Here is a 24,327-nt window from a genome sequence, read left to right as displayed (position 1 = left end):
TCTCCAGAAACTTACTTTCTAAATAGGGAAACTACCTAAACTGTCCACTTGCATCGCTGCCTGTTGTCCAAACTGAAAGTAAAGTCGTTCTCGACGGTGGTATGAGCTCCCAGATCAGAAGCACTGGCTGAGTCTGCAGTTTGTTATTCAGTAAATGTCTGTGAGCCAGCCGACCGCCATGGCCTCTGAACTCCTCTCCCCACTGGGAGCGGGGCAACCTGGTGAGGAGTCAGCTGACTTGCGGTCTGCCAGAGCAAGCGATGCTATTTCATGAAGAATGGTGAAGTTGGGGTGAACATTTATTTTAAAGGCACCTCTTCTTTCCTCCTCAGCTCTCATTCGTTCGTTTTTGGTTTGTTATATCCTAGAGCTTTGGAAGTACATGGCCTCTCCCTTCCAACTGCCACAGTTTTTCTGTTAGCAGTGATGAAGGGGCCAGGTGTTTAATAGTCTGAGCAGGGTTAGCCGGAGTGCGGCTTCCGGGATCACTGGGCTGCCGGTTTGAATTTGAGAGGCAGAAAGCTCCGTCTGTGCACTTTGGCCAGAAGCATCAAATTTTCCAAGTTTGTTCACTGAGAGCAGGGAAAGGGGTGGGGAGTATGTCCTCTGCCTCCTTGGCCATCAGTGTGACCTGTTCATCCTTCCTGAGCCATGGAGGAAAGATGTTTACTCGGTCTAGAAGTTTCTTTAAAATATTTCTTTACAAGGCTTAGGTTTTTACTGGTTAGCATTCATTAGATGAGAACAAAAATTTCTATACTGAAGGAAGTCAGAGGATACTGAGGAAAGAAAGATTAGTTCCTGAGATTTGCACCCCCAGGTGGGAGTAGAGTTTGACTCTGATCCTTTTACCTTTCATCCTGAATCCCTCTGGAGGATGTCTTCAACTCCTCAGCCTTCTGGGGCCATGATTTCCTTTGCTGTAAAATCAAATGGTTTGTATCAATCAGCTTTTGATGTGACAATGCTTTGTAAGAAACAATCTCCAAACTAAGTGACTTATAACAAACAATAAGTTCCTGCTCATGGGTCTATGGATTGGCTGCGGTGTTGAGTTGGGTTCAGGACCACTCAATGTGAATTTCTGTTGTAGGACCTAGGCTGAGAACCCTCCCCCCCCCCCGCCCACTCCCCTTCCCCATCTGGGACATCTCATGGCAGATCCTAGAGGTTTAAAGCCCAAGGCACTCCATGCAGGCACAGTGAAGCCCCCTTGATAGGATGCTGGATGTGGCATCATATGTCACACCCGGTCACAAATCCTTTAGCCAAAGCAATTCCCCTGGCCAGGCCCGGTGAGAATGAGACCAAGAAGAACATTCTTCACTAGAGTGGGGTCGGAGTGGGGGAGGCGAGAATGAATGGGGTGCAGTGTACTATTTGGCGAGCACAGCTTTGCCCCGCATGATGGAAAGCCTGGCACACCCCTGTCTCCTTTCTTCTGGGGGCATCTTCCAGGGCAGGATCCCCAGACTTGAGCAGGCATCAGAGTCAGCGGGAAGCCTTGTTGAAGTAGTCTGCTGCGCCCCACCCCCGTTTCTGATTCAGTGTGTCTGCTGCGGGACCCGAGCCCCCGTTACTTCCCACCAGTTCCTAGGGGATGGGATGCGGCTGGTCTGGGACCTCACTTTGGGTACCGCTGGCTGCCCTAGTTTCTCTGGGCGGAGGGACTCTGTCTGATTTCTGCCTCGGCACCATTTCCTGACTCCCAACAAGCGGTTCTCATCTCAAGCAGCTTCCAGCCTCTCTACACGCCCTTCACTCCTCAGCCAAACACTCCTTGAATATAAGTGGAAAGAAAGAGCTTCTCTTTAGCCGGAGAGTGAGATTCTCTGGAACGCGTCCCAGGCCAGACATCTGATTTCAGATATGCAGGCACATGTCCTGCTCCAGCTGCCCTCTGACTGCACGACCCACGGAAGGACATTTCAGGGTGGGGACTCTGCCTTGTGGTTCAGTCTGAATTCAGGTTTCCATCGAGAAGTGAATGTCACTCACGGTCACGCCTTCTTGGAGTATAAATAGAGCCAAGAGGCTTCCGTCCCAAGGCACTAGGGGTGCACCTGGCAGAAGAGAAGTCACGTGGGTTTCCATATTGACAAATTCAGGTCTGAGCCTTGGCCCATAGCTCTGAGACTTAAGCAAGTCATTTTTGCCCCTTTAAAAGCTCCCCTTTGTCTTCTTCATGCATGAATCGGAACCAATGCCCATCCTGTCCTCACAGGGTCATTCTGGGGGTTGAATGAGATAATGTTTGTGATCTCGCTTTGCATGCTCTGAGAGTCTGTGTCCACGCACAGGGATGTCATCGTCCCTCTTGTCTGCAACGGGCAGTCCCTGGGCCTGCAGGAAGCTTCGCCTGCTGGAGGCACCTGCCACAATATCTCCAAGGCTTCGAAAGGACGAATTTCTTTCCTAAAGACAGAGGGTGAAGACAGAACGTTTCCTGTTAGTATTATAATATCCAACCCGTGTTTACACTTGAAAGCTTCTCGTCCCAGGAGGAGGAAAAGTTGCTGTGGTTGTTCAAGGACCTTCCTAAATTAGTTGTTGAGTTGAATTCGGATCTCTCCCCCTCCCCCTTCCATCTCTTGTATTGAAATTAATTGGTGCGGTTAACTGCTGAGTTCATACAAACCGGCCTCCTGGTATTAAGGAATTAATGACACCAATACTCCGCTGAACGAGAAGGCAATACAACTTCTGTTTGCCGCCGCCGCCGCCACTGTTAATTTCATTTTAGAAAATTAATAAAAATGAATTGCACCACTGACATTTATAGAGTTTCCTAATAAAATGATACATTGTTTGTGTGGAGGAATCCCTATTAAATTAATTGTTGTAATCAGTTCACATATAGATGTTGGTATAGGAGCTGCAGAGGGACCTACCCCTGGTCTCCGCAGCTTGCTGATGGCTGGGGGTTATAAATAGAGCCCTTGCTCAGATCCTGCCCTAATTACAGAGACGGTCCCGGGAGCCCCGCTCACCTGTCTAATAATGAGGTGTGCTACCCAGAGGCTCCCAGGGTTGGGGGCCCCGGGGGCGGCGCGGCACCACGACAGGGCTGAGGGCTGAATGTTTAAACAGCGCATGTTGTGTTATCAGCAACTGGGACCTTCTGGAAATGGCAGCTTGAAAAATCACCCTTCAGAACGTCTTTATTTGGCACTTGCTTTGTGCTCAGCACTAGAACCGCAACATTTGGAGACCCCGGGGAACTCCCCGTTCCCGACCCCTCCGGGTAAATTTAGAAACTTGGAATTAAGAGCTTCCTCCCTCTGTCTAGAATGTTCTTCCAGCTCCTCCTTCTGGCCTGGATTTGGGTGTCACTTTCTCTGTGGGGCCTTCCCTGGACACACAACTGAAGATCGCACGCCTCCCAGCCAGCCAGACTCCCTTTCCTCTTTTCTTGTTTCCTGTTTCTCTAGAGCGCTTAGCTCCTTCGGACACACGGTGTGTCTCACCTATTTATTCTGTTCGATTCACTTCTTCATTATCCGACCTCCTCCCCCATGAAGTGGAAGCACCACGAGGAGAGGGAGTTTCGGTCTGCTTGTTCCTGGGGCGTCCCCAGTGCCTGCTGGATGCATAGTAGGTGCTCAGTGTGTATTTGTGAAACGAGTCAGCAGTAGAAAACGTGAGCCTGAAGGTTGTGAAGAAAGAGCTCTGGGTTTGTTCTACTTTATTTTTGTCTTGTACGGCTTGGCCTAGTGCTGGGCTCTGGGACACTTCTGTGGGCCTGGCGCTGCTTTTCAGTCCTTTCAACAGCACTGCCAGCACTGACATGCAGAGAGGGTGTGTTCTCTGTCTAAGATTGTACAGCCAGTGTTCGAACTGGAATTTGAACCCAGAACAGGAAGGTCTTACTGCAAAGCGCACATTCTTAGCTTTGATACTCTAACTCTCCTGCACATAGCAGGTGTGAGATTTGAAAGTGGCCCCATAGATCGTTCCACTCTGCTTTCCCACCTCCCATCTCCCTGAATTCTGAGCCACCTGGGAGACCCAGCCTCCCTTTGCTGGTGAGCTTGGCCTGAATAGGTCAACCGGCTGGGTTCCTTGCTGGCCTCCTGAGTTGGATTTAGCCCCCGAGTTGCAGGCAGTCTGGAGAGCTGCACACTCCCCCACAGGGCAGAGCTGAGTCCAGCAGAGCATAGGCAGGTGGGCTGCAAAATGTAGCAATTCCAGTAATTTCTCTCTCCTCCCCTGGGAAACGTGCTGCCTTCCTTGGAAGCTGGGAGCAGGGCAATGCTCAGCAGGGAGTTGGGAGCACTTCCTTCCCAGGAGCCCTGTGTGTGTCAGTTACAAAGAGGCAGGAAATGCTGTCAATTATCTAATTAAGTAATTGAATTTATGTAGGTAGCACCTTCAAGCTGAAACACTACAGGTCTAGTGATAGAATTTTCCTGTAATGATCATCAAATGCTTCTTGGTCAGTAAGCAGTAAGAGTCAAGTAGAGGGAGGGGTCTGGAAGGAAAGGAGAGGAAAAGCAAGGCCTGAGTTTCAAGGAGACTCAGCAAGAGCCCCACCCTCGCTCTCCGGGCTCTCGGGACCCCACAGGTCCATTGTGTCTTCCATGCTGGGTCTTTCCCACCCTGGTGACCAGACCAGGTCTTGGGTCTTCTGCTCTTTCCTCCAAAGCGCTCCCTCCCAGGACTCCAAGGACTCCAGGGTTTGACTGTTAACTCTCTAGGGACCTTCCCCAATTCGGAACCTCTCTCCTGGGCACCTGGATGTCATCTTATCTCAAATGCATCACGCTTCCTCGTCCCCCTGCCCCCACTTCTGCTCTGTTCCTGTCCTCTAACTTCCCTGGTTCTCAGAAGAGCCACGTCATTTTAAAGACTCCGAAGCTCACACCTGGCATCCTTCACGACCCCTCTTTCACTTTTGTCCCCTGAAGGGAATTAGTTACTGGTTCTGCCAGTGTTTCCAGCGGTCACTCACATCCTTACTTTCCTGCCCCCCCCCCCCCCAGCTTTGGCCCTCACCGCCTGCCTCGTGCTTGAGTTACTGAAACAGTTCTGACAGCTTCCCCCCACTCTCCAGCCTGGGCTCCTTTCCTCCTGCTGGTTTCCCTAAAACGCTCCGTTGGTTACCTCATTGTTCTCTTTGAAACGCTCTGAGACGTCCTACGAGATGAAGTCTAGTGTTGTGTTCAGGCCCTTGTTCTGACTCAGCACCCCCACTCCTTTCGATCTTTTTCCTTGACTCCCCACTGCAAAGTAGCTTCTACTCTTAGGGGGCGGCTTACTGCTCTCCAAACACACCTCCCATGTCCCCAACTTCCTCTTTCACTCAGCCACTGACTTCCCCTTGAATGCCCCTGTCCAGCCCAATCTGCCCGTCTGTTGGATCTCACCTCTTCCTGGGAGCCCCCCAAACAGACCGACTGACAGGGAGCCATCTTCACTGTCAGGTTCCGCAGCCCACGCTCTTTGCCGTCAGTCGTCTGATGATTTAGTGGTCACAGACATGGCGGTCTCGTGCACAGAGGAGGGGGAGCGCTGATGGGGGTGCACGGTGGTGTGCGGCCTTGTGGCTGAGCGGCAGTTTCACACCTGCACAGACCAGCGGAGAGGGGCCGGGTGGTGGTGCCAGGGTGTGGGCACAGTGGTCCCCCGAGGAAGCCAACCTCGTCGGGCACCAGCCTGGTCCCTGGGCAGGTCCTCTGTAAGTGGCACACAGGAGTGACCTGCTGACCACCTCCAGGGCATCTGCTCCTTGGGACAGTTACAGGACTTTGCTAAGGAAGCCTCTGTTCCTGGGGAGCCTGCTGGAGTGGCCAGAAGAGAATGACACAAATCATGTGGGGATCCCATTTGGAGGATTAAAAAGTTTCCAGAACTAAAAAGGTATGAAGTTCTAACACATGCCACAACATAGGTGAACTCTGAGGACACTGTGCTGGGTGAAACAAGCCAGTCACAAGAGGACAGATGCCGTGCAGTTCCATTTATATGAGGCACTGAGAACAGTCAGAATCTCGGAGGCAGAGAGTGAAGTGGAGGTTGCCAGGGGCTGGAGGGAAAGGGAGAGGAGTGAATGTTTGATGGGACAGAATTTCGATTTGGGAAGATGAAGATGTGCTAGAGATGGACGGGGCTGGTGATGGCTGCGCAGCGATGTGAATTACCAGCGGACAGCACACTTGGAAAAGTTTATATGTCACATATATTTTACAACAATTAAAAAAAAAGATTCCCAGAGCTGTCTCTAGCTATGTGCAGCTGGGCAGAGCAAGGGCAGAGGGGATGCTGTGTATGTGTGTGTGTGTGTGTGTGTGCGCGCGCGCGTACGCGTATGTGCAGGGGGTGCTATTGGGGGACAGAGTTTGGGAGGGCAGCTTTCTACCAAGATCATCTCAGGGGCTCTGTTCTTTGGCGCTGCAAAAGAAGAAATAAACCAGGTCACCAATGATTTCAACGTGGTGACCTCTGTGTTATGCTGAATTGGGGACCTGCTATTAAATTAACAAAACGATGTGTCATGTTACATCCATTTCAGCATTTCTGAATGCGTTGAGCAAATTCTTGACGAAGTCCATACTATTATCATTAACCAAAGAGCAAAGGTAGCAGGGGTGGGGGGTGGCTGCTGGCTCAGGGCCCACGAGGATCCCCAGCTGCCCTGGGCTCCCCCCACCCCGGAGAACATCTGCCTCGGGGGTCCTGTGGATGGGATATGTTTCTGGGTGAGGTGGGGAGTTAGCTGTGACCCAGATCCTGATAAAGCGTCTGGTGTCTCGGTGGTGGTGGGGAAATCCCCAGCCTCCGTATCAAAGTGGGTCTGTCCCAGATTCCAGTTCATTTTCCAGAATCAGAGAATGCAGAGTGTCACAGCCGGAGGAGACGGTGGAGGCCACTTCACCAGTTCCCCTCTGTGCGCAGGAAGGCACTGGCTGTCCCTGGTGCCCCTGGGAGCAGACCCGGGCTGTCTTTAGGTCTCGGGCTGCACAGACTGTAAGTGGCTGCCTCTTTTGTGAGTGGGCACAGGGAGACTGTCACACTTGCGGGTTTTGTGTGTCCTCTGCTGTGCTCAGCCGCTTGCTGAAGTGGCTCCGCTGGCCGTGCCAGCTTTCATCACATCCCCCGCACTTCTCTGAGCCAGGAGTGCCGGTCCAGGGCCTCCCTCCTGGGAAGCAGCCAGGGGAGGGCAGTGGATGTCTGTGTCTCGTATCTCACTGGGTTAGGCAGCTGCCGGTTTCTGGCTCCAAGCTCCACTTTTGTTGACTATTTTCATTTTTATCCAAAATATATGTGCACATGATTGAATCAGTCAAATGGTCCTAAAAGGTTTGTAAGAAGAAATAGCAGCCCTCTGCCCTACAGCTCAATTCTATTTCTCGGGGGTGCCCACTGTCAATTCTTTTAGGTCTGATATTTACCTCCAGACTTCTCAGTATGTTTATTCTGTTATTTCCTGATTTGTCAATTTCAGATGTTATCATTTGACGTCCATCCCTATGTACTTAATGAGGCTTTATTCTCTCACTCTGCCATCTCCTCTGCTTCTCTTACCTGGGGGAGGTAGCCAGCGTCTGGTTGGGGGAGTCTGAGATTCAGCATCTCTGGATGCTGACGTCTGGATATGCCGTTCGGATTTTCAGAGAAGAGTGTCTAGTGCTGCCTGGTGGTTGGGGCTGGCTTGGCTGCTGGCGGTCGGGAGCCAGGCAGGGAGGGGCTGGAATTTCACCAGTAATTAGTGGGTCCTCCTGGTTTGCATCCGTGTTTCCTGCCTCTTCTCTGCTGACTCCAAGTTCAGAGTCTTTTGGGGTCCCTTTCTCCAGAGAATAAACGTGTATCCAGTAGGGGCAGAGGCTGGGTGGTTGCCCAGTGCCTGGAGGTATGTGGGGCCCTTGGAGTGTCTGACTGTTCCCTACACAGACCTGCAGCCTTCCCCTGCCTCCCACCCTTCCCAAGCCTCTGCTTCGCTGGTACCTGAGGCTTCCAATTCACAGATCTTCCCGGGGATCTGCAGGCGAATTGGCTTGTTTTCCCTGATGCCCCGTCGAGGACACGTGGGTTTTAGCTGCTTCTACTCTGTCATCTCAGCACGGTGCCTGCCTTCCATCTCTCTAGAATGTGCTGACATCCTCGGCCCTCTCTCATATCTGTTCCCCTTGCTCTGTCCTTGTGGGTTTATACCCGTTGTCATCCCTCTACTGTCACTGGACCGGAGGCCCGGGGCTCAGCGCTTCACGCCAAGCGGCCCTGTCCTCTCGCTGGCCACCACTGGAGCCAGGCCGGCTGGGACCTCCTCCCCTGTTTTCTCTTCCTCTCTCCTCTTCGTAGGCTCACTCTCAGTCTTACTTGCCGTTTCACTCTCTTGCCTTTTTCTCTTTCTCTTGTTTTCAGTCTGCAGAAAGAAACGCTTCACAACGCAGTTTTGAGGTTTCTAAACGCACAGCAGCTCCGGGCCCAGGAAACCCTGTCGCCAGGATGCTGATGCTTCTTGGACGTAGGGATGGGGCCCGAAAAGCGAGCAGCTCTGGTGACACCACGCCCCCGGGCCCCCGCCCTCTTCAGTGCAGCACCCCCGGCTCAGAGCTTTACCTGGCATTGGTGCAAGAGGCATGGCTTCTCCCTGGGCAGAATTTTGGGGGTCCTGGGGTGCTGCCAGGGCCATCCAGTATGCCAGGCACGTCACCTGACACGGGTACCTCGATGCCTTTTGTCTCTGCCTGGCCACAAAGGTGTGTTCCACGATCGTCCAAGTCTCCTGGCAGGCTGCTTCCCATCAGGGCACCTGCAGTGTGGCTGGGGTACAGGCACGCCGACCAGAGACTGCTCGCCCGGGGGACGCCTGCTGGCAGCAAAGACTGTTTCTGAGAATGAAACAGCACACTGGCATCGATCGTGCTCACCCAGTAGATGGGCACCTCCCCTGTCAGAGTCCACAGGCTGTAATCTCACTTCCGTTCCCCTGCCGACAGGTTTATTCTTAGTGTCTTCACTCCCTTCTCCCGAATTTGGAAAATTAGGATCATCTGGTACTTCTGTAGCTGGTCCGGATTGGCATCTGTGGTCTTTCCTCTGGATCCATTCTGCTCTAATAAATCGGTGCTCGCTGCAGGGCTGCCCGCGTGCCTGGTGGCGTCGCGAGGCTTGAAGGCACATTCTCGGAACTCGGAACAGACCGCTTTCTGCACTTCATACTTTTCTGTGAAATGAGTAGTTCTCAAATCAGCTGGAAATTCTGTTCCCCGTCTGGCTCAGAGGCAGTGCAGTGTTTGCTATTCTTAGGTTGTCTAGTCTTCTATTATGGGACTTAAAAAATTCAAAATAAGCCAAAAACAAAGGAATGAAACCTCTCCTGGTTCTCTAGTTCTGCTGCATTTCTCACTTGCCAGGTGAGTGTTTACTTTGTATGGTGTGTGTTCACACACACACAGGTACAAGTGCGCAACACACACATGGGCACACGTCCACAGAAGTGCACGTCCACACAACACATACAGGCACACTCACAGACACGCGTACCATACACACATGGCACACAAGTACAGACGTACATGTGTGTGCACAGGGCTCACACACATTCAGAAATACACGGTACACTCAAGTACACTTTTACACATATACAGAAGTACACAACAGATACAAATACATAACACCCCCCCAACACGTACTCTGCCACTTCAGTCATTGTTTCCTTTTTTTCTTCCAGTTTTTTGAGGTACATCGACACACAGCACCGTGTTGAGCTTAACATGTGCGGCAGGACGATTCGATGTCCATACATCATGAAGTGATCATCACGGTCACTTCAGTGGACATCCATCATCTCAAAGAGATACAAAATTAAAGAAATGGAAAAAATTTTTTTCTTGTGCTAACTCAGGATTTCCCCTCTGAACGATTTGCACGTATAACAGGCAGCAGTGTTAACTCTGTCATTTGTACACGGCGTCCCTAGTACTTATTTACCTGGTGACTGGAAGGTGGTACCTTTGACTGCCTTCATCCAACCCCCCCACCCCGGCCAAGCCCCCGCTTCTGGTGACCACAAATCTGACCTCGTTTTCTGTAAGTTTGTTTCTTTGTTTTCCGAGTGTAATTGACCTACAGCAACGCAGGATTCAGGATTTCTCTCCATTTCAAACTCATCACCACAGTAAGTCCAGTTACTATATGCCTTCATACGAAGACAAATAATTATCAACTATATTCCCCCCACACTACATGTCATACCCGTTTTTTAAGAAAAAATTTCTGGGAAAAATTTCCTTCTTTTCAGTCCATGATGTAATAAGGAGGAAGGCTGGGACATTTTGGGTAAAGGAAGAGCTCTCCTGGAAGAGACAAATCCTTCTATACCTGTAGCCCCAACCCTGTCCGGTAGGGGACTTACGGTTGACTGTGCTGTTTCGTTTGAGGTGACTCTGGGGGGCTGGGTGGGGCCGGAGTCTGGGGCCCCGGAAGCTGCACACCAGGCGGGGGGAGGGTCCCGGCTGTGCCGAGGGCAGGGGACTCGCTGGGGTGCTTCTGGGCTGGCTGCTTTGTGATTCTCACCACTGCTCTAACAAGGGCTGTAGGAATTGGAGACCAATTTTTTTTTTTTTTTTGGAGAATTCTTTAGGCACAAGAACTTTCTGTCTGTGGTGGCATTGGATTTGTACATAAAAGGGCAGCTGGCACCTGGGCTGAGGTGTCAGGGAGGTCAGACCACTGCCAAGTTTAAGGGGCTAGTTGTAAAGGAAGGTGAAGAAATTAGGGAAAGCACAACACAGGTGCAACGATTCAGGAGCAAACGAGGATGAGCCACGTCTGCCTCTCCCCCGGAGCGCAGTGTCACCGTGAAATGTGCCATTTCCATACGTTTTCACACACACACAAACCCACGGCTCTCCTGCCCCCCAAGTCACAGGCTCACAGTAATTAATTTGCTCCACTGACGTTGGGAGATGCAGCCCCCGAATCTGGGGGTTGGCGGCGCTGTGTGGGGAAGGCGCATCGTCTTCTCCTGGAGGGGTGACGTGTGTGTCTTTTCCTCCCGAACCACATTGTCCCTGCCTGTGTTGGTAGTCTGCTTCTGTTGGTCTGTTTATTCAGTGAACACTTGTTGATTGCTCGTGACTTGCCAGGCGCTGTGCTGGGCTTCGCGGATGTCACAGTGAGCAAGACAGAGAATTGACAAGAATGGCGGTACTGCCGAGGGCTGCTTGGGACCCTGCGGTGAGGGCTGTCCCTTCAGCAGGCAGGGCAGGCGGGGCGATCAGGCTGCCTTCCTGAGGGGCTGAGCTTTGGACAGAGACCTGCAGGACAAGTGTGTGTGTGTGTGTGTGTGTGTGAGTGAGTGTGTGTGAGTGAGTGTGTGTTGGGGGTGGGATGAGCCAGGCGGGAGGAAAGCATGTGGTTCTCAGCTGTGCTGTGGGAGCCTGTGCAGATCTGAGGCAGGAGGGCGTCAGGAGAGTGTGGGAGCAGACAAAGTCCTGGCAGCCAGAGGCAGTGCAAGTGGAGAGAAGCAGGCAGGGCTGAGGTTAGGGAAGGCCGTGGAGACCATGCCAAGGATTCAGGGATAGTGCTGGATGAGGGGACGCCCACTGGAGGGTTTTGAGGTGGGCAGTTAAATGAGCAGATGTGATGAACAGCCTTGTCCTGGTGGCCCTGGAGGTGGAGAATGAACTGGAAGGACAGAGGAACAGGAGCGTGCTCTCGCTGGCCTCTGCAGATACCCACTTCAGTGATGGAAAGACTGAGGCACCATTTGTCTGAAGGTGTCTGCGTGCTGTTACTGCAGGACTGAACTTCTGAGTTTGCAGAGTCTGAGGAACTCACAGTTCTGCTCTGGTGAACTGGGTGCTCTGTGGCTCAGCGCTCAAGGCTTTGGTTCCCCTGAAGGTTAACTGATCAGCATTTGGCTGATGCCACATGCCACCCACCCCTCTGCCCCCCTGCACTCACTGCTGGCTCCTGCTCTCACGTCTGTGTGCTCAGTCCACCCCTTCACATGGGGTCCTTTGGGAAGGACGTGACCTCCAGGGTGCGGGATCGGCTGGCCGTGATCGCCTCCCATCATGGCCCATGTACGTGTGAGAAAAATGTTGAGGATGCTGGTGATGGGGCTGGATGACAGGGAGGATGCACGAATGAAATATTCTCTTGCCATCATTGCCAAACTTTGAGTTCTTTTTTGGCTGTGGTACAAAATTCCAAGGTGAGAAAAAAAATCTCTCCCTTCACTTCATGAGTGAGATGTTTGGTTCTGCCTCTTGAAGAAAAATGCCACCCTTAACCCCATGTATCCCATCGGCGTGTGTCTGGAATTATCCAGAGTTACACCATTTCTCTGGTGCTTAATTTCCTTTCCCAGCGCCGGAGGGTCTGCAAGGATGCGTAAGAGTTTTGCAGTTTATTAATTTTGCGTTAAATAATTAATAGTAAAGTTAATTGATGAATTATTCAATTTTTCAGGTAAAATGGGATAATAAATATTCATAACTTATTTTATTAAGGGAATTTCCATTTCCTATGTCATTAAATCTAGATTAACGAAGGCTGATTTTAAATGAAGATTGAAAACAATTGTGCTTTGGAATTAATTTACTAAGTTAAGGTCATTGCTTTGTGAATTTACCCCCTACCAGAAAGTTAGGGCTTCATCATCCGGATAAGTGTCTGAATTCACAGAAGTCACATTGCCATTAGTTTAGGAAGATTCCACGGGAATCTGTAGGGATTTCTCCTACGGCGTTCCCGGTTCCCAGTGGTGCACTGGGCGTGCAGGGACGGCACATCTGGGGTCCTTTCATGCTCGGGCTGTGGCTCCGAGCTGTTTGTTGTTTGTTCAGGATTTAATATCAGCCCACACAAAAGGTGATGAGGGTATCCATCCTGGTAAAAGAATGATAAATGCATGTGCTTCAAAGTCGATTTTAAAATTACTTTGGGTTTTCCCATGGAGTTTTAGGAGATGCTTGATCTCCTATCTATAAATGATCTCAGCCAAGGGTTAACTGCAGCTTCAATTTTTATTTGTATTTTCTAGCTATCTGATTCCTTTTATGTCAAGTTAATTTGTAAAACTGCTTAGAGCGCTGACTCATGAATTGGTACTGAAGGTATCTTGGTACCTCACAGGCTGTAGATAACTTGCAAAACCCTTTAAATCTGGGATCTTAATCCTCATAACAGTTCTGCAAAGTGGGCAAAAGTCAGTGGGATACTGAGGCAGAGAGAGAGAGCGAGTTACTAAACAGCCTTTTTTCTCCTGTCCAGCCGTCCAGTCACTTCCCTCCGCTCAAGGGTGAGGAAACTGAGTCTAAGACATTCTGTTACCTGCCCAAGGTCGCTCAGCTAATTAGCCACGGAAGCTGGGACTAGTGCCCAGGTCTTTCTGACTCACATTTGAGTGCTTTTCCTCACGTAGGTATCTTAGTGCTTTAAAATAACGTTTTAACCGCCCCGAGTAGCCGGGCACTTGGGAGTATTTATAACTCAGTGGAACAGTTTTCTCTGCACCGCCAAGTGTTCATTACAATTTCCCACGGAAATTTTTTGCTCTGAAGAATTTGATCCTATGGTAAACCTTCATTTCAGAGGAGAGCATTTAACGTTGCATCTCATGAACCTGCTCTCCAAAAATTATCCCTAATAGGCTTGGAAAGTGGCTTCCAACAGACAGCTGGCTTAATATTTCTACTTTCTGGATGTGACGCAGGGAGGCACCAGGGTTTGATCTGGTTTGGGACAGTGGTCTTGTTAACTCCGAGGGCAGGATCCTATCACGCGCAGATTGAAGAGCTGCCTCAGGGGAGGTGGCGTGGAAGCCACCAGGGACGGCCTGTCTCATCACAGATGCTGGGTGGCAGGTGGGGCGAGGAGAGGGGGCGTTGAAATGCAATTCCGTGATGTCTAGCATCCATCCACCAGCCTCTATTGAGTGCCCTCTGCGAGCACGGGTTGTACTAGGCACCGTGCAGGTGCAAAGGCGGTGGAAAACATGGCCCCTAATCCAATCGGAGAGACAAGTCACCTGTATCTGAGATAACTAGGGAGTAATTCCCAGACCGCGCACAGGAGAGCCTGGTGTGTGTGTGTGTGTGTGTGTGTGTGTGTGTGTATGTAGTGCGCACGCCTGTGCTCACGCACACACAGAGCTGTAGGAAGAATGCAAAACGGGGCCAAGATCAATTGGATTCAATTGATTTCATTGGGGAAAACAGCACAGCAGCATTTGTAAGGGTGAATTTCAATCAGAAAACCGTGAACTTTGGTGGGTGGTGGTGCACCCTGATGGGGACAGAGGAGATGACGCTGGGACTTTTCCTGTCCTGAAATCAGGGAGGGGCAGTTAATTGGTGGCTTTGGCGTAAATGATGCTAAGGCTCTGGAGGCCACAGGATGCACAAGGAAGGGAGTCTCCCGGAGAGAACAGCGTCGCCCCGGGGACGTCCTCGCCTGTGCGTAGCACGCGGGGCCGGCAGAGGCTGGATGAGGACGCAGAGCTCCTCCTCACGGTGTCCTCGAGGGCACAGGTACCCCTCTTTGCTGTGTGTCTGTCTGAGGGGACACACTGTGTTCCTCTGACTCGCACGGCTCCCAGGACCATGAGCAGAACCATCTACAAGGTCACCCTGATGGGTCACTGGGACCATGCTGACTGTTTCCTGTATGTGACATCAGTGGTTCTCAGCAGGGGGTGATTGTGGCCCCCGCCCTGGGACATTTGACAATGTCCAGAGACATTTTTGATGGTCACAGTGGGAGGAGGCTTGCTACTGGCTATCCGGTGGGTGGAGGTCCCAAACGCTGGAGAACATCCTCCAGTGCACAGGACAGCACCTCACATCAAAAAATTATCTCGTCCCAAATCCCGAAATGTCACTAGTGCTGAGGCTGAGAAATCTGGGGTCAATTAAGAGATTCCACGCTGAAGCGCACGGTGGTCATGAGCCAGGCTGGATTTGGATCCCAGTTCTGCTGTTTATTAGCAGCTAGTTACCTACTCTCTGTGCCTCAGTTTCCTCATCTGTATAATAGGAATGATAATAGGGAAACTCCTATTGTTGTGAGGAATAAATGAGTGGAGTGTGTTATTGGTGAACTTATTATGATTCTCTCACCAGGAATCCATTCAGATGACCCAGGTGTCCCTGGACTCTGTGCGCACACAGCCCGATGCTTCCCCACTTTTGTCTCTGTGGTTGTGCAGAGGGGTGGCCTGAGGTCTCATGTCATTCTCAACTACCTAAAGTATCCTTGGGCTAAACAAGTTCAGAGACAAAAGGGGAGAGAGAACTATGGGAGCTCACGTCACCACAAGCAGCAGAGGAGAGGATTTCAAATAGGAGGTGGTTGTCAAGATAGTCAAACGTTGCCCAGGCCAAGCTCAGAGCCCCAAACTCACTAATTTATGCACGCAAAAATGACGTATTGATCACTGTGTTAGTTATTTGTCACTGTATAACAATTTACTTGTAAATTTAGTGGTTTACAATAACAAGTATTTATCATGTCACCGTTTCTGTGGGTCGAGAATCCAGGACCGCTCAGCTGGATGCCTCTGCCTTAGGGTCTCTTGCAGACGCATCTGAAGACCCACTTCCAACCCAATGTGCAGGGGTGTTGGAGGTTTCAGTAACTCCTGGCTGTTGGCCGGAGGTCACCCCGGCCCCTGACTGCACAGGCCTGTTCAGTATGGCAGCCTGCTTCATGAGCGCAGGTTAGCAGGAGAGGACAGGAGTCTTTTTGGAATCTGATCTCATAAATCACATCCTATTGCTTTTGCTGAAATCTGTTTTCTTAAAAGTGAGGCACTAGGTCCAGCCGACACCGAGGGGAGGAGATCACACCAGGGTGTGAATTCCAGGAGGCAGGGGCCACTGGGGGCCAACCTGGAGGCTGCTTGGCACACTCAGGTGTCACGAGGAGACTGGTGAGACAGGCCAAGTGTAACCGCAGAGCTAATCATGGCATCAACACCCACTCTCTGTTCGGCCTTGGCAAAGCACCGTTGCCTCTCTGGGACTCAAGTTTCCTTCTTCTTAAATGGCTGAGTTGGATTCCCGGATGCAAAAAAAAAAAAAAAAAATCCATCAGTGCTCAGGGTAGACATCACAAATCATGATACCGCATTCCTGAGAGCTGGATCCAGCCTCAGAAGCCTTCCTAACACGGTGCTCGTTCCAGGCGGCCACTCCTAGTTGCTTTGACACTAATTTGCTCTCTCTGAGCTATCTCGACAAAGGGACATTCTGTGGTCATGGCACCCCAGAATCAAGATGTTACGGTAAAGGAGGGGAGGGTACAGCTCAGTGTAGAGTGCCTGCTTAGCATGCACAAGGTCCTGGGTTCAATCCCCGGTACCTCCATTAAAAATAATTAAATAAATCGAATTACCTCTCCTGCCCCGCCATCCCCCCCCCCCCAAAAAAAAAACCAAAAAAGAAAAAAAAAGATGTTACTGTAAAAAAGGGCAGACGACGGCCCTCCTGTTGGTCAGAGTGAGAAGGCTGACTGCCTCGTGTGTGTGTGTGTGTGTGTGAATCCCAGCTGGCCCCGCACTGCAGCCCTACCCTCCCTCCTCATACGGACCCCAGATAGGGTGATTCAAGGGGCCTCTGGCCAAGCCGCTGTGGGGTCTGAAGCCCAGCGTGGGGTTGGCTTGGCCTGGCCTTGTCACTGGTGGGTGGGCTTCTGTCTGATTCCTCATGGGGGCTCCAGGGACTCTTCCGCCTGTGGCCGCCCGGAAACGGAGCCTCAGTCACTCTGAAATGGGCTTGAGGCAGCCTGAGGTGTTCCTGCATCCAGTTTATCTGACTCTCAAGTGATGCATTTCGTTCCTTCCTGGGTTGTGTTCCTGGGCTCCAGGTTTGGCTTAATTTGCTTCTGAGGTCTCGATACCACGCGTTCATTGCTTCCAGGAGCTACTGGGGCCTTCTGTTAACAAGGAGCAGAGCGCATTTTCTGGACCGAGTAACCCTTTATCCCCACCCATTAGAATTTTCAACACCCCTAGCCCGCTTCCTTTTTAAAAGTTTCTTTTCCTGAAGGGCTGGATTATTCAGAGGCAGTTTAATAGACATCGATTTGCAATGATTTTTCGCCACTGTGCTTCGGGAGACTTGAGAAGCCAATAATTAATCCTTTCAACAGCTCATCCCTTTTGTTTTAAAATGACCTAATAGCTGAATTGCTCAAGCAGGCTGGGCCGGCGTGACCCAGTTCAGCATCTTGCCTTCTGCTGCTTCATTCAAATAAGTCCGCTATGAATTATTCAGCCCTGCTGCAGGGGTGAGCGGGTCTTCTTGTTGTAATATCTAGTCACAACCTGGGAGGCCATTTTCACAGACAGCTGCTGCTCACCTAGGGCCCGTGAGTGCGCGCTGTTAGAAGAAGGCTCAGATTCTGCCTTTTCCAGGAGGTTGGTTTGTCCTCTGACCCCAGAGGGACAGCACTGAGCTTCGGGCTTGTCCATGCTCCCCTTTGGTCGGTCCTCTTCCCATGCCAGCAGAAAGTAACCCCAGGTCCCTCCCAGCCTGGGGCCTCTCGGGAGGCTCCTGTCCCCCACCTGCATCCCTACTGCAGTGGTGTCCTGTTGTCTCCGTAACCAGTTGCCACAAACGTAGCTTAAGACGACCCACATCTGGTACCTTACAGTCTGTGGGTTAGACACGTGGCGCGGGGCTCGCCGGGCTAACATCGAGGTGTCAGCCGGGCTGGCTCCTCCTGCAGGCTCTGGGGAGGAATCCCTTTCCTTGCCCTTTCCAGCCGCTAGGGGCGCCACCCTCCTTGGTTCCTGGTTCCTTCCTTCATCTTAAGAGCCAGCAATGTAGCATCTCCAGGACCCTCTCTCTGTCTCTGCTCTCCTGTCCTGCCTCCCTCTTCCACTTTTAAGGGTCCTTATGATTACACTGGGCCCACCCAGATAACCCACAGTACTATTCTTCCAATAAAGTCAGCCGATTAGCAACCATAACTCCCCTTTACCGTGTGACCTAATGTAGTCACTGGTTCCAGACATCAGGAAGTGGATGTCTTTGGTGGGGCATCATTCTGCCTCCCACCCCTCCTGTGGCCCTGGCTTCATTGTTGCTGGTTTGATGGAACTTTTTATTGAGAAGAAGACTTCTGAGAGCTTTCCTGGGCAGGCAGCCTCGTGGGTGTTAGAGACGGGCAGACCTGGGCCCGTCTCAGTTCTGTGGCAGCAGATGACCAGTGGGCAAGTCGCTTCATCCCTGAGTCCCACCTCATGCCTCCCCTCAGCCACCACCCCGCTGCTCCGGTAAAACTGACTTACGAGCACCCATCTCCCAGGGCTGCTGCCAAGATTCAGTGGGACACCATGTGGCCGAGCCCTCCAAAGCCAGCAGTGGGTCCTGTGATCTACGATCCTCATGTACCTTCATTTTTGGGCTGAGTGTGTGGGCATCTCTCTGTCGGGAGGTGTTTGTGTCTCATTAACTCGTTAGCTGAGCTCTGTGCAGGGGATGCTGGGCAGGGTTTCTGGGGGCCTCTGTCTGATTCGGGAACCCGTGCATTTGCTGCAGGATTGCTGGTGCCTCTGGTCACCTCTCACGTCTGGCTTCATTCAAACCCATCCTCTTACTTTTAGGAGCCGGGACTGTGTGCCCCTGAGAGTCACAGACTGACCTTTCCCTCTGTCTCTCTCAAGGTGCCTATTGATAATCTTCCTAAGAGTCATTTTTGGTTGGTTCTCTGATCCTTCCAGGAGCAGCTCCACCAGCTTGTGTCTCCTCCTGATGGCTGGTGGAGGCAGAGGCTGTCACCTCCATTTCACAGCTGCCCAAGGCCAGCTGGCTGACCAGCCCTATGCTACCCCAAGATCTTCTGATCAAGGTCAGGTGTTCCTTTGGGTTCTAGTTCCTTCTCTCCTCATATGCCTGCAGATGTTGGCTGCTCTTGATAAGTTTTGGGGCCCCCCCGCTTCCCCTCTCATTTCTGTCTCCCTCTGTGGCAGCACATTTTGGGGGCCAACAGTCCCCAGTTCACTCTCATTTTTTTTTTTAACTTCCTAGATTACCAGCTTATTGAAAAAAACACAGCTTGGGAGCAGCCAGTTGGAAGAGAAGCACAGGGCAAGACACGGGGAGACGGTGGAGCATCCGTACCCGCTCCCAGCATGCGTCTCCCCACATCTCCGAGTATCCTCTCCCCAACCCTTCCACTCTTGTCCTTGACACATGAAGGGCAGGGCAGCGAGCGCACGGAGCTGAATTGTCCCCTTTGGCCCAGTGTTTCCCAGGGAGACCACTTCTCCAGGGTCCTTTTCCCCTTGCTGTCTTGGAAAGATTGGGCTGTGGGGCTAGATCGCAGGGGCCATTTGCTTATTTCTCCCACTTCCCAGGACTCACTTCCTGGCAGGGGCAGTGGACCCTGGGTTCAGACCTCTTACCCTCGTGTGGCCACCCCGTTGAAGGCATTGGTCCATTTCCCGCGTATTTCTCCCTTTGCCCGCATTCATTAAGCCTTTCCAGGGAGCCTCATGCCTTCCCCTTGGGGTACCCTAGCCCTCTCTCTCCTGGGCCTTCCACGGGGCTCCCGGTTCAGGAAAGTGTAGCATCAGCAAGAGAAGCAGCAACCTTCTGAAATGCAATGTGTGCAGATAAATTATTCAGTGAAACTCAGTCTCACTTTATTAAAGCCGGAACCATCCTTTTCCATCAGAAGCCAGAGACAGGACAGGATGGATGGAGGCCCTGGGGCCCGAGCACTGTGGCTGCCGAGGGCTGAGCACCAGCTTGGGGCTCGGGCTGGGAGTCCCACCTGTGCCCTTGGCCTTGGGCTCAAACCAGCCTGCGTGGCCCCTTTAAGCAGACGGGGCTGGCTGGAGAGAGGAGCGTGAGACGCTCCCTCACTCCCTCCCTTCCGGAAGGACCATCCTGACCCAACTCTCTGGGTGTGGAGAAGGGTTGGGGCCCGAGTGGCTTCAGGTCTGAGCACCCCAGAGTGAAGAGAGGAAGGAGGGTCTCGAGCTGACCTCCCACTACAGCCAGACCAGGGCCTCACATACGTATTCATGGTATTTCACATCCTGATAAAGTTAGGGAGTTTGTGGCATTTTAAATGCTTTTCGGATTAATTTATATTCTAACATGGTAATGAGGAAGCAGCTTTTGTCCAAGAGGTGAGATATGCAAAAATAACCTTTAAGTTTCTCATAATTAACCTTTAATGATATTCTCTCACTTTAGCAATATATTTTATGCTTCGAAAATGTAACAGACAAAAAGAGGTGAGTGCTTTCTGCATCCAAATGCCTGGCAAAAGTGAAGTCACTTTGATGCAGTTTCTACTTCTCTGTACTCTGGGTCAGAGGCTGTCTGGGAGGGTGAAATAGTGACAGAACCACGGGAGACCTTGGCCCGGTGGCTGCAGGGGCCTTTCTTTTGATCAGTCGTGAGCCTCGCTCCTCCCAGCCCCGCCCAGCATGGCCAGAACCAAGCCAAGTGCCCAGGGTGGGACCTTCCCTCTGCCCTGACTCCCCTGGACCTGTGCAATATTTGACCCCACAGACTGATGGACTCTTTGTCAAGTCCTCTCTCGTTGGTTCTCTGGGGCCCAGCTCTGTGAATAGAGCCCAGGTCTAGTGGGAATTGCAGATACACAGACCACGGTGACAGAGGGGACAGGACAGTGCCATGCTGAAGGTGGGAGGGGGTCATAGGAGAAGGAGTGTGGCCATCTCCGGGAGCTGTCAGGGAAGGCTTCTCTGCTGTGGCCCAGGGGTCTCCAGAGAAGCAGAACCAGCAGTGTGTGTGTGTGTGTGTGTGTGTGTGTGTGTGTATGAATTTATTTATTATAAGGAGTTGGCTCACGTGACTACGGAGGCTGACATGTCCCAAGTTCTGCAGTCGGCCAGCTGGAGACCCAGGACAGCTGACAGCGTAAGTTCCAGTTGGAAAGCCATGAGGAAAAGCGAAGCCAGGAAAGAGAGAAGCCAGGAAGCAACTGATGCCCCCGATCAAGGCAGGCAGGCAGATGGGAGGAGTTCCTCCTTACTCGTGGGAGGGTCAGGTTTTCATTCTAGTCATTCATTCTTCGACTGATTGGGTGAGGCCCACCCACACTCTGGGGACCCATCTGCTTTACTTGGTCTGCAATTCAAGTGTTAATCTCATTCCAAAAAAATGCCCTCACAGACACACTCAGAATGTTTGACCAGATCTCTGGGCTCTCCATGGCCTGATTAAGTTGACACAGAAAAGGAGCCATCACAGCCTCCTGCTTCCAGAGTCCTCTTCCCTGGTCACACTTGCTGGCTCGTTCTTGCCTCTCACCCCCATCCTTCCTCCATCATGTCCGGTGTTTGACCACTGACTCAGCTGGTTTTAATCAGTTTGTTAAAAAAGAATCACTTAGAGAATCAGGTTGGGTGCAGGGCTTAAGAATTTTAACTTAAAACCTATGAATAGGTATTGACTTAGTGTCTTTTGACTTGGGGCCAAGTTCTTTTTTTTTTTTTTTTTTTCGGTTTCCCCGAGGGCAGGCCTGTTGTTTGAGGGTGAGTTCCATCTTTTTTCGCAGGTCACCTTATAATACCCTGTCGACTGTTTCCAATTTAGATATCTTCACACTGGAGGGGACCCCTCAGGACACTTGTGAAGCAGTCTGAGCACAGGATCCGTCTAGAGTTTTCTGACCAATATTTTAGAGTTGAAGCAAGCCCCCAGCTTGGCAGCATTCTTTAAGCAACTCACTTGTATTGGCTCTTTCTAAGTACTGGACTTCGTTTTCACAGAAGTAACCAGCCTTCCTTTTATACTCATCTTTCATTTTTCTATACATTATTTACTTACAGAATAACAAGAAAAAAACGCAGCCAGCCCAAACAGGTTTGAGAATAAGCATAACTGGGCTCTTGGTCCACACACAGTCACAACCTCCTAGGGTCACAATGCCCTCCTAGGGTCGTTACTACCTGAGGACGAGGTGCTGGTACATCCTCAACGGGTGGAGGTGGGGCGGGGTTGCCAGCTTGTAGCATTTGCCAGTTTCCATGGTGTAAACACTCCCCAGGCTGATTTCAAGTTCCCAACAGTTAAAAAACCCAACCAGCTCAAAAACTTCCTGAAAAAGTGGCAGCTGGCTCTCCTGAGCAGGCGCTAATGGACCCAGGCACACATTGCTGACCGACCGCCCTCCGGTCCTGGGCAGGGGTGGGCCTTAGGCTTTGGGTTTAATACAGGGAGTGGGGGACGTGCTTCATCTGGCTTGAACTGCACTGAAAAATCTGCGTATCTCTGCCCTCATTCATCTTCACCTGCTCCTGATCCCAGACCCTCCCCACTTCTTCACAGCCATGCCTCCTTCCTGTGTCCTGTCCTCCAGGCCCTTCACGCGCTGCCTTTCTGTCCTCATCCCTGCTGGGTGTACCCTCCTCAGGTGGCTCTTTCCTCTTCCTGCTAAGTGTCTCGGTGTCTCCATCTGCATCCCAGCCCCTCAGGGTCTCACTAGGCATTCAGCTAATTTAACCAGCACTTTCAGCCCGGGTGTTGCCCTAACTAGCTTCGTGGGCTTCCATGCCTGGACGAGAGCCGACTGGTCCCAGGGCGTTGCTCCAAATGCCACATGACCGCGATCATCTCTGTGGATGCATGCAGCCATCTCTGATGGCTGAGCCACATGTTCAGGGTCCCTCCTGTCACCTGAGGGTACTGACTGAACCAGGTTCTCCTTGTCCAGGAGTAATGGGTCTGAGTCAGCCTTCAAATTCTTAGCATCCCCCTTTGGTCTTTGATGCTTTTGACTCTAATCCAAATGTGGTTTACTGGAGTCAGAAATGTTGATGACTGTGTTTTCACACACTGTTGGAAATTTTTCCTTGTGAAAGAAGGCACGTCCCCGTGCGTTAGATAAATGGCGCTTGGTTGGCTTTTGCAAACGTGCACTGAACATCAGAAGCGGGGGTTGTGGTTTGGCGGCACCAGGACCATCTGCGTGTCAGGGTCTGAGGCGGGAGACCTTGACGGCAGGAGCTGACATAATGCAGAGCCTGCTATTCAGACTGGGTGAATGCAGACCCATTTGTATAACAAGCCGTGTTTGTTGGAAGGTGAGCTGACTTCAGAAGCTGATTTTCACGCTGGAGAGCAGAGTGCGGCATGTATAATGAACAGAGTTTATCTTGGTGTGGAATGAGACATAATTTGCTAAACTGGGAACTTCTGTATTTCCCAGATTCCTGTGCAGTTCCCGCGCAGCCTGGGGTCCAGAGCGCAGGAAATCGCCTTACTTCACAGAGCTCTTGAAGGACCCCTGATGTCAGTTCAAATTTCAGAAATTAAAGGATTAAATGCTTTCTGTTTTCTCTGAAGACTGGCTAGCACTTGATCTCTTTCATTAAAATGACTCCTTGGGTGCAGTGAATCCCCCCAAAAACCAATGAAGGGCCGCGGTGGCACTGCTGAGACCCCTGCCCCTCCCTTTAGGTCCAGCTGTCATCTGTGCTGAGCCCCAGATGAAAACCAGCACAGGAGGTGTCGGTGAGATGTCTCAGAAGCACACACGCATAAACTCAAAGCGTTAAACTTGGGCGCCACAAACCGCCGGAACCCTGAGCCTCTCCACTCCTGCTTTCCCATCCAAACCAATGTAATCCTTCAGAAAGCATTGCCGTTAACAGAGGCAACAGCAGCTTATTTTTGTTTCTGCCCTGCCAAATTTGAGTCCTAGAGAGTCAGCTGGGAAGAACCCCTGGGCCCAAAACATAGTGAGGAATGCTCTTCATTGGCAAGAGCTGCTGTTGTCATTAACTCACTCTGAGGTCTGTCTTCTGGGGGTCCTCTGGGCTAATTCGGGGAAAAAGTAGGCAACTGCTTCTGTAGCACAAGAAAGGGGGCTCAGAAGAGGCCCCTTGATTCTAGAACAGACGTTACTGTTCTACCTTTGGAGAATCAGGGCAGCTGATGTAACACATAACAGTGATAAAAGATGCAGCGACCGTTCATTGATACTTACTTGCAGCCTTTCTTACCTGGGGTCCACAAGAGGGTTAAGCTATCCAGAAAGTGCCCTGTGTGGATTTTTCTCAGTTCTTTCAAGGAGGGTACCTAGCTGGTACCATTATGATTCCCAGGAGATAAATTTTTTTAAATTTTCACCTTAATTTTTCTTCTTTTGTTTGTGTTTTTTATTGAAGAGTAGTCAGTTACAATGTGTCGATTTCTGGTTCACAGCACAGTGTCCCAGTCGTGCGTACCTGCATGCACATATTCCAGGAGAGCGTTTAATTTCATGCACTCCCTGCATGCATTAGGCTTGCTCCCTCGGGGAACCCGGAGAACATCTGACTTAAGGAATTCTAAGCCTTTTTGATACGTTCTCCCATGTAATCCTTACAGCCATCCCCTGAGGTAG

The 24,327-nt window shown here is 51.3% G+C and overlaps 1 protein-coding gene across 15 annotated transcripts in view; it reads left to right on the top strand.

Annotated features, from left to right (window-relative positions):
• CAMTA1 (calmodulin binding transcription activator 1) overlaps positions 1-24,327 on the top strand; it is an 829,301-nt gene that overhangs the window by 262,000 nt on the left and 542,974 nt on the right. The window contains exon 5 of one of the 15 annotated variants that reach the window (XM_064494109.1): positions 2,301-2,562. The exons of the other annotated variants lie outside the window; for them this stretch is intronic. Within the exon in view, the coding sequence (XP_064350179.1) occupies positions 2,301-2,547 (247 nt within the window). The 3' untranslated portion in view covers positions 2,548-2,562. Of the gene's footprint in view, positions 1-2,300; positions 2,563-24,327 lie in introns of those variants that run through there. 15 annotated transcript variants of the gene reach the window in all.

The sequence above is a fragment of the Camelus dromedarius genome, chromosome 14 (genome assembly GCF_036321535.1).
Source record: "Camelus dromedarius isolate mCamDro1 chromosome 14, mCamDro1.pat, whole genome shotgun sequence".
Lineage (NCBI taxonomy): Eukaryota > Metazoa > Chordata > Mammalia > Artiodactyla > Camelidae > Camelus > Camelus dromedarius.
This window is presented reverse-complemented; position numbering and strand designations above follow the sequence as displayed.